The sequence below is a fragment of the Parasteatoda tepidariorum genome, chromosome 10 (genome assembly GCF_043381705.1).
Source record: "Parasteatoda tepidariorum isolate YZ-2023 chromosome 10, CAS_Ptep_4.0, whole genome shotgun sequence".
Classification (NCBI taxonomy): domain Eukaryota; kingdom Metazoa; phylum Arthropoda; class Arachnida; order Araneae; family Theridiidae; genus Parasteatoda; species Parasteatoda tepidariorum.
The window spans coordinates 38,635,641-38,646,310 of NC_092213.1; the positions used below are offsets into that span (position 1 = coordinate 38,635,641).

At 34.9% G+C, this 10,670-nt stretch overlaps 1 protein-coding gene across 1 annotated transcript; it reads left to right on the plus strand.

Moving 5' to 3' along the window:
- Positions 1-5,365: 5,365 nt before the first annotated feature.
- Positions 5,366-6,930, plus strand: LOC110283356 (proteoglycan 4; the record flags this gene model as incomplete). Its single annotated transcript, XM_071186305.1, is given in 1 exon segment — positions 5,366-6,930. A coding segment is annotated over 1 exon segment (427 nt), but the record flags the coding sequence as incomplete, so codon positions are not given.
- Positions 6,931-10,670: the final 3,740 nt, after the last annotated feature.

The following is a 10,670-nucleotide window of genomic DNA, read 5'->3' on the forward strand; positions in this document are numbered from 1 at the left end:
TAATGTTTTACTTTTTTTTTGTAATTTTTTTAAGTGAAAAATGTGTTATTTTCTATTTTAAATTATATTTTGTGAAGAAGTTGCTAATGTGAGGCTTAAAGTAGCCAATCGGGGAAGTTGGGAGGATTTATGTGTTGGATGTTTATTCGTGATTGGAGGTGAAAGTATTGGTCCTTTTTAATTAGTTGAAAACGCGCGACACGAAAAAAAAAAAAAAAAAAAACATGCACGGAACAGCAAAAAGCGCTTCAATCCAATCTTCTCATTTAAAATATTTTCCCCTACAGAATTTTCCCTACACAGGTACCTTTTTTACCGGGACCTTTTTTTCCGGAGCCTTTTTTCCGGGACCTTTTTTTCCAGGTACCTTTTTTTCTGGTACCTTTTTTTCCTAGAACCCAAAACGTCAATCAGAAGAGAAACTAAAATTTTGTGAAAATGAAAAGCTTTTTGGATCTAATTTTTCAATATTTGGAAAGTTACTCGAACGTTGCAAGGTATGGTCTAATACAAATTTGGCAATTTTTAAGAAACTTTTTAGCGATTTTTTTAAATGGTTTTATAATTTTAAAAATATTTAAGTTATTTAGCTGTTCTTAAGTCCAGGATAATTCCTTTCGGCAAGATGATATGGATAGTTTTAAAATATAACTTTGCCTCAAGTGCATGCTAAAATGAGGCTTTTTTCTTGGAAAAATAGCTTCGAAAAGCACTGTTTAAACGGTTATTACACTATTCTAAAAACCACAGATTCAGTACTTGGAACTCGAGGAGAAGTGAAGTGATTTGGCCATGCGATTTAAATAAGATTTAATTTGTCTGCTTGTGTCGTAACGCATGTGCGTCGAAATTCATATGATTGGCTTCTGAATCGACAAATGCCATTAATTACCCTACGATAACGTCCCTTACAGGTATCCAACTGGGCAAAACTTTTTCATTTAGCTGCAACTGATCAAAATGTATGGATAATTCTCAGTTTTTACAATCTTTTATGAGCCGAAAATGCTATATGGAAGAAATTTTAAAAATATTAAAAAAAAAAAAAATTGACAACAAATGCAGTTTATTTTTAAAAAGCGGCGACTTTCCTTCATATTGACATTTTGCACTATTTTCATAATCACCATAGAAGGCTCTGGGTAAAGATAACCTAACATTCATGAATTACGGCGAATTATTATTAACTTAGAACAATAGCATGTTATTCGCTAAGTTGATTGCGTTTGAAGTTTCGAAAAATAAAAATGTTAATTAGTTTTAATAAAATATGCTTTATTTTCACAAAATTTTTATATATATACACGCAGTTTTAGAAACGTAGAAAAAAATTATGTTATATTAATATTTAACATTAAAAAGCTTATCATTTTTGCAGAAAAATTATATAAAGTACAAGTTTTTCCGATTTTATAAGTAACCGATGTTGAAAAATTTTTATTAAAATTTTTAATTTGAATAATAAAGACAATATCGGAATTGTGAGAGATTCTTACATGAACTACCGGTAACATATAAGGGTATAAGGTGCATGAAAAAATTCTAGATAACTTTACTATAAATAACTTTTTATCGAAAGATCGTATTTTTATATACTAGGAACCAATATGATTTGAGGACTTAACCTTAAATGTAATTATCAATTAGCGCAAAAGATTTTTATTAAGTTACGAAATCGGGCACAAAAACGTTCTTCCTTTAATGCACATACCCTTTTCTCGATAGATTTAGCTAAATCAATCAGACGGCGTGGAAAGAGGGCTCATAAACAAGCAAAATCAATCAAAATTAAAAAAAAAATAGCGCATTATTCAAAGAAAGAAACGCGTGAGATGTTAAAAATTCACATGAGAATAACGAAAGAATAAATTTAATGTTTCTAAATCAACACCCATCAAAATATTTAAAAATGCACCACATAAACTAGCTTATTTCGTTCATCCCATCAAACTTAAAACAGCTAATCTAAAATTTAACCAAAAATCTAAAATGGCGAGGAAAGAAGGCTCATAAACAAACAAAATCCATCAAAATTACGAAATTTCCAAAGCTTCAACGTGAGAAAAGTTAAAAATTCACATGAGAATAGAGAAGAAATAGATATAATGCTCTTAAATCGACACCCATTTAAATATTTTGAAATCCATCACATAAACAAGCTTATTTTGTTTATCTCATCAAATTTAAGCAGATAATCACCAAGTACTAACACAAGATTAGACCCATCACGTGATCATTGACCATGGCAGATGTCTCTTCCTGTCCATTGTATTCACAACGGGCAGATAACAGAGCCCCAAAGAGCCCTTTTTCTGAGAAATACTTCAATTGAATAGTTTTGTAAAAAGTAGCATAGAAAATGATAATTGACAGGGCAATTTTGGTGCAATAAATAACCTGAAGTATTTTAAATGGAAAGAAATGGAGATTGATGTAATTTTAAGCTAGTTTCTCTCATTGAATGAATTTGTTTTATTCTTGTGTGGGCAGACGGAAATGCATGACTGACAAAATTTCTGTAGAAAATTTATACACCCCAAATTTCGAATGCTGAAATTTAGATTATGATTGACTTTCTTTAAGATTGATGAAATTAGAAGATTCCAGAGACCAGAGCTTTAAGCAAAAGCAGAAAATGTGGTTTTTTGCTTGGAAATATTAAGTTAGAAGAAAGTAAACTTATATTTGCGATTGAACATATTAAAAAAAAATTTTTATTAATTAAACTTAATTCACTTTTTTTTAGTTATTTTTGCTTATTACATAAAAAAATTACATTTTAATTTTTAGCATATTTTGAATGTTGCAAGATATTTTACAACATAATGGCCTGGGTCTCAAGAGATAAAACTTCGTATACCAGGCAATCCTTGTGATTTCGAATGTCGTATAACATATTAATCTGGGTCTCAAGAAATTAATGCTCCATCAACCAGGCTATCTTAGATTTGGAGTGTTGTATAACATATTATTCGAATGCTTTTGTGAATCGTTCGTCCGGTAGGGGTTTTAAACTGTAGTAAAGTTAAAGTTTTAAAAAAAAAATTTAAAATTGACAAAAGTGTAGCTTTAAACAATTTATTCGAAACAACACGTTGCATTATTTTATGCATTAAAAATTTGAGGAAAAATCGATCGAATTTCTAAAATTTATCAAGCTCTATTTTTTCTAATCTAATAAAGAAACCCTTTTTTACTTAAAAGGAATTATGCTGTCAAATAATACTGCATCATCAACAGCTTGTTATGTACAGTAAAATAACAACGCAAATCAAAATTTTAACCAAAAATCAAAGATGGCGATGGTAGAAGCTTCTTAATAATAATTTCAATTTTTGTGTATCATACCATATCTACTTAAACAAATCAAGGAATTTTTCGTAATTTTAAATTTAATGTAATTTTAAATTTAATGTAATTTTAAATTTAATTCATCCAAAGATAGCTTCTGGTAAAAAATATTTCCTATGATAATTATTTAATTTAATCTTAAAAACAAACTTTTGAATTAATTGTAAGACACAAAATTTTACTTTATTTTGAAATAAATAATTTTGAAAGCCACAGTGCAAAATTTGAGCGATATAGATAAAATAGATTCTCAGTAATATATTTCTTATAAATATTTTTAAATTTTCATTTCTCATGAGCTATTGAACTAGTTTCATTTAAATTTTAGATTTTGTCATTTAAGATTAAACTTTTTTTTAAAAATTTTTCCCCTTTGATACAACATGCATTTGCAGGCTTGTGTGCTCAATTAAGACTTTTAAACCTTTGTCTAATCGAAAAACAAATAGCACAATAGAGAAGGACAGCACAAAGATACATCCAGGGTAGCAGCGGGATTCCTACCTGCTACCTGCAGACTTAGCACAGCGTTTGGTGGGTCATACCGTACGGCCAGGGAGGCCATTTATTTAGTTTCGTGGATATGGGAGTAGTAGTAGTTCATTTACGTCACACTAGAGCTGCACTATGGGCTAATGGTGATGGTTTGGAAAACATTCCTGAGGATGATCCAAAGACATGCCATCACAATTTTGTTGATCCCCTGCAGAGGGGATGACACCCCCGCTTCGGTAGCCCGACGACCTGCACGCGAAGCCGAGCACTTATTTAGTTTCGAAGATATGGGAGTAGTAGTAGTTCATTTACGTCACACTAGAGCTGCACTATGGGCTATTGGTGATGGTTTGGAAAAAATTCCTGAGGATGATCCAAAGACATGCCATCACAATTTTGTTGATCCTCTGCAGAGGGGATGGCACCCTCTCTTCGGTAGCCCGACGACCTGCATGCGAAGTTGAGCACAAAAGTTTAACGGGGACCACTACCGCACACCCTCGGTCCCTACGCAGACTAATCCAAGTGGTCACTCACCCGCACACTGACCGCAAGTAGTGATGCTTGAAGCGAACAAAATTGAACTCAACAAGCAAAAATATCCCACTTTTTAAATTAAAAAATATATGGGAAAGAGTAATTAAATTTTCATACAACTATTGTATCAAATATATTATATAGTTTAAAACCGTAATTTCTCATCGTGCATGTTAGCGTCCGTTTGCGAGCGCTGAAGGTTTCCAGGGGATTTTCCAAAAAATTTATAATGTAACAACTCTCTCAATCTTAAAGTATCGCAGTGGACTATCGTAAAAACAATGTACCCAGCAGAACACAGAAGTTAAGCATCACTGGCTGCGATCAGTAAGCTGGTGGGTGATCACTTTGATTAGCCTACGTAGGGACAGAGAGTGCACGGTATCAGTTCTCGTTAAACTGTTTTACCGTAAAGTGCTCGACTTCTCGTGCAGGACGTCGGGTTATCAAAGCAGGGGAGCCATCCCCTCTGCAGAGGATCAAAATTGCGATGTCATGTCTCCGGATCATCCTCAGGGATGCTTCCCAAACAGTCACCAATAGCCCATTGTGCAGCTCTAGTGCGACGTAAATAAAGTATACCTACCTACCTCTCAATCTTAATAAATCTCTCAGTCATTACCTTCAGCAAATTTCTGCTTTCATTTTTTTCAATATGAGAAAGATCATAAAAGCTGTATTTTGAACTGAGTACGTTTTACGATCATGGGACATATTTGGAGGGTTGGTTGAGTTTACTAAAACATGCATTTTTTGTACAGAAATGTAGGGTCTTTCACTAACAATGTACAAAGAAATTATACATACATAAATGAATTTTTATGCATAAGTATGCAAGATTTTGTAGTCATTACAAAGCCAGCTTAAAGGTCATTGTCAAGTTAGGAGCAGATTGCATAAATTAGAGAATCAAATCACAAAGATACACCCAAGCTTATGGTAGGATTCGAACCCACTACTTCTACGCTACGCAGATTTTGGGGGATTGGGGAGACCGCTTGAGTAAGGAGTCCAAACATTAAAGTCCCTCAGTGAACTGATCGTAAAGACACGGTTTCCAGTAGAACACCAAAGTCAAGTATCACTGGATGCGGACAGTGTGCGGGTGGGTGACCAATTTGATCAGCCTTCGTAGGGACCGAGGGTGCGTCGTATCGGTCAATTCGAATTTAACAGCAATCCTATGTGCCTTCTTTAACGTCCTTATTATGTTGTTCGGTAATTTGGAGCAACTGCCTTTTAATATGAGAAGAAGTTTCAAGTCCTTTCTTTGAACAGTTTACAGATTTATGTAAAAATGAATAAAGCACTAAAGTAGCGAGTTCGATTCCCACAACAAATCTGTATTCTTAATATTCTCTGTATTGTGTTCATCGGTAATTAATTGCATCTGTCTTTCAGTATGAGAACGAGTTTAAAAAGATTTTTACTACTAAATACACAAGTTTACAGGTTAACAGATTCACATATATTATAAATGTAAAGTTTACGAACCATTATTGGATTTGTATGACTCAAGAATCTATATATTAGGTGAGTTAGTTCTACCTCAATTATCATACTATGAGCAGATCTTATTTCAATTTAGTGCTCTTATGTTATTCGCTTGTGTGCACTGAGCTCCCGTGATTTTAATACACGAACGTGCAATTTTCGATAATCTCCGATTCAATTCGAATCTGTATTTGCTTAGTAGTTTACTGTGTGTGTGTAAGTTTCAACAGCAATCGTAAATTTTTCGGCCAAAACGACAGGTTAAAAGTAAGGTCCAGATCTATGGTCAATAAAAGACTAAGGACCAGATCTAAGAATAATAAAAGAGTAAGGTCCAGATATAAAACAGGAAAGTTTACAGGTTCGTAGCCATTGTGCAGCTCTATTGCGACGTAAATAAAGTACCTACCTGTACCGTAGTTTAAAAAGAATTAGTATATCGGCTACGCGCCGTCTTACTAACTGTAACTGAGAGGGGGAATCCTGAATTCCTCACTCACGTGTAAACATTTCATTCATAACGTTTCTTCACTGTCTATCTGTGTTTTGCAAAGTTTGGTTTTTATTGAATTAGTTTAAAGATATTTTATAATTTATGTAACTGTTCTTAAAACATTGGAATAAAAATGTCCCAAGAGGAAACGGAGGACGCTACCACCGCTTCTGATGAAGAGTTATCAGAAAGGTCAATTTCTACCTTAGACACATCCGAAGCGAAAGCAGAACATTGTATGTCCGACTCAGTGGTGACTATTGATTATGATGAAGCCACGCTCAGATCACAAGATGTCGCCGATGAACATAGTAATACACCTGTAATTGGAACAAATGAATACCAGAGTATAGCCCTTGACCTCAGCAAAGGGAAATCTGCTGCCTGTGGCGTGAGTTCAAAAGATTCTCTTCTGTCATTCTCTCAGAATATCAAATTTTATAGCCCAACAAAGCAGATGGATATTTCTAATTTGAATATTGAGGAATCTAAACAATCAGACGCCACTAAATGTGCGAAGCATAATTTGCCTTTTAAAAAGCGGATTCTCTCTGGCGAAGGATTTGCANGGTTGCCAGGATTCACCCCACCTAGGTTGCCAGGATTCACCCCACCTAGGTTGCCAGGATTCACCCCACCTAGGTTGCCAGGATTCACCCCACCTAGGTTGCCAGGATTCACCCCACCTAGGTTGCCAGGATTCACCCCACCTAGGTTGCCAGGATTCACCCCACCTAGGTTGCCAGGATTCACCCCACCTAGGTTGCCAGGATTCACCCCACCTAGGTTGCCAGGATTCACCCCACCTAGGTTGCCAGGATTCACCCCACCTAGGTTGCCAGGATTCACCCCACCTAGGTTGCCAGGATTCACCCCACCTAGGTTGCCAGGATTCACCCCACCTAGGTTGCCAGGATTCACCCCACCTAGGTTGCCAGGATTCACCCCACCTAGGTTGCCAGGATTCACCCCACCTAGGTTGCCAGGATTCACCCCACCTAGGTTGCCAGGATTCACCCCACCTAGGTTGCCAGGATTCACCCCACCTAGGTTGCCAGGATTCACCCCACCTAGGTTGCCAGGATTCACCCCACCTAGGTTGCCAGGATTCACCCCACCTAGGTTGCCAGGATTCACCCCACCTAGGTTGCCAGGATTCACCCCACCTAGGTTGCCAGGATTCACCCCACCTAGGTTGCCAGGATTCACCCCACCTAGGTTGCCAGGATTCACCCCACCTAGGTTGCCAGGATTCACCCCACCTAGGTTGCCAGGATTCACCCCACCTAGGTTGCCAGGATTCACCCCACCTAGGTTGCCAGGATTCACCCCACCTAGGTTGCCAGGATTCACCCCACCTAGGTTGCCAGGATTCACCCCACCAAAGAAGCCAGGACCGAGCCCGCCGCAGGGGCCCGTAGTTAGCCCGCTGCGGAATTTATTGTTGGCCCCACCACTAATCCCAAGGGTGAGCCCACGGAAAAAGTCAGGGGCGAGCTCACAGAAAAAGTCAGGGGCGAGCTCACAGAAAAAGTCAGGGGCGAGCTCACAGGAAAAGTCAGGGGTGAGCTCACAGGAAAAGTCAGGGGCGAGCTCACAGAAGAAGTCAGGGGTGAGCTCACAGGAAAAGTCAGGGGCGAGCCCACCAATGGATATATCAGACAGCCGTAGAGACTTACAACACGACCCATCAGGGGATCGTTCGATGAGAGGACTAACGGAGAAACTAATTGAAGATTTAATTAAAGGCATACCATTTCATGCTGGAAGTTATTCTAGTATTAGAGTTTCAGGTCCATTTGATAGTGGTACTAAAACTTCTAATTTAAACCCAGTTCCAGGTCCATCTAACACTGTACCTAGTCTCCTAGGTACACCTGGCAGAAGTGCAACAAAAATGTCTAAACCAGAAGCTGTCCTTAATATATCTAGTGCTAAAGCAGCTGAGCCTAAAACGGAAAATATATTTGATGCTAAAGCAGCTGAGCCTAAAACTGAAAAAACATTTGATGCTAAAGCAGCTGAGCCTAAAACTGAAAATACATCTGATGCTGAAGCAGCTGAACCTGAAACGGAAAGTACATCTGATTCTGAAATTACTTCTCACAAACGAGATTTAATTTAAAGCATTGAATTCGAAAGCGATACAAATATTTTTATTAAGTAAAAGATTTGCCATGAGTATGTTTGAGTACTCTTTGCATTAATTACTAAAGAGGTAAAGAACTTATAGAAGCAACGTAACAAATGAAGAATTTACACTACATATTAAATAGCTTAGCATAATAGAATATTTAAAGCTTGAATACGAAAGCTGATAAAATTTCATAGATAACTTTCATTTTGTGTTTATAGTGAAAAAACTTGAATGCTTATTTATAATCTGTTTGTTTACCATCATTTTTAAAATATTGAACGTTTTCTAGAATTCATCAAATTCCAGCAATACATCAAATTATATTTTAGAACGTCAGAAAGAAAGATAAAAAATCATAAATCCTTATCTTCCAATGTTTTGTCAACTCTTAGTTCTATTTCATTTTACTTGAATTTAAATGTTTTTGAAGATTTCTATTTTTATGTAGTTTATTATAATAAATGTTCTAGATGATTTTTGGTTAACTTTTTCTCCAGAGACATGTCATTATTTTTAATGTAATAAATCAAAAATATACTTTTAAATCTAGATTAAATTTCAGTAGAAAATTAAATAAGATTTCGTATTTTGTGCGCATAATTTATGCATGTTTTCTTGCCCAGTTGGCTTTGGACTGATTGTAAATACAGAATATTTCTCAACTTTTAAGGATTAGTAAATTTCAAGAAATTATTTTTTTTCCTTCTTCAATTTAATGAATATTCTGCATGTTCTAAATTGAAGTTAAAAATATTTAACTATACAACAAAATGCAAATACATTACAAAATATTTAAAACTTTATTTTTAAATTATTTAGGAAAACTATCTTATACTTAAACATCTGAAATATACTGAGCATTCCAAATATTTAAAATTGGTATTAGTTCTTAAGTTTTTATTATGTTTTGAGTAAATTCTTATGTTTTTAATTCTCATTTAATTTTCATGAATAAACACTTGTTAGATATTTACTTAGCAGGATTTTTCAAAGCTTGTAAAACAAGACTGTCAATCAGAATTTGAGAAATGTAGCAAGCGGTATTTAAAATTCCTAATTTTTTCCAACAATATATTATACAATGAAGCCACCACCATGTCGCTACCTTGTCTGTTTACAACCACATTTGGGAGGGACTGAATTTTTTCCATAGACTTTATGTTTAAGAAAAACTTTAGCAAGCGGGCAAACCTTTGCACCAAATGCTGAAAAGGTCATGTAATGAAACACTAAAAAATATTAAAAAGAATAAGTAGATTAAAATTTATTCAAAATATTTGTTTTAGGTTCTTCTATAGAGATCTCTTTCTTTTGACAATCTCTGAAAGATATCTTCAGTCTCATGTTGTGATCAAAGTGCACTGAAGGAGATGCTATCAATGATTAAGTTTTAGAATTGAAAGTCAAATTAGAAAAAAGTTATTTTTAGAAAAAAACTAAGCCTCTCAAACAAACCTTTTCTTTTTTTAAAACAGACTCATTTTTATGAAATAAAACTAAATACAAACTTAAACAAAAAACATTGTTTATTTTTTTTAAATAGTTCTATCAATCGTTATTGGCAAATTTGTTTATACACATAATTATGTCAATAGGGATTACTATTTACGCTAATCATTAAAATCATTTGCGCAAATTAAAATCATTTGCTATAAATCATGTACCTTCAATAACATTTTGAAGTCAATGGAAATAACCCTCTTAGAACGACCTACCTCCATTAACGACCATTTTAATGCGGAACAGTTTGTCTCTCCCAAGAGGTTTTGTTGTACCGATATAATTCAGCAATCAGATTTTTAAAACGGGAGTCAGCTATTATACTGCTGTGTAATTGAAGAAAAAAAAACGTAATTGAAAATCTGAATCTCTTCCTGAACTTTCCGTTTCTAGCATTTTCTGAAAGCTTGTTTGAAGCATGTTTAAAAGGCCTCTTTCTTTCAGATCGTACTCAATCGTCAGAACGGTGTAAACAAAAGGAAAATATTCTAAACATTCTTTAAATCATGTTTAAGTTTCAAAAATCTTACGTCGATATGTAATTTACTCGGCAGTATCGTACTAAATTTAACGTCACCTAGAAAGAAAAAAGCATAACTGGTGAAATAATATAATTTTCAGTGCTATTTTTATAAAATTATGGCAACGCAATTCTGAAGTCAG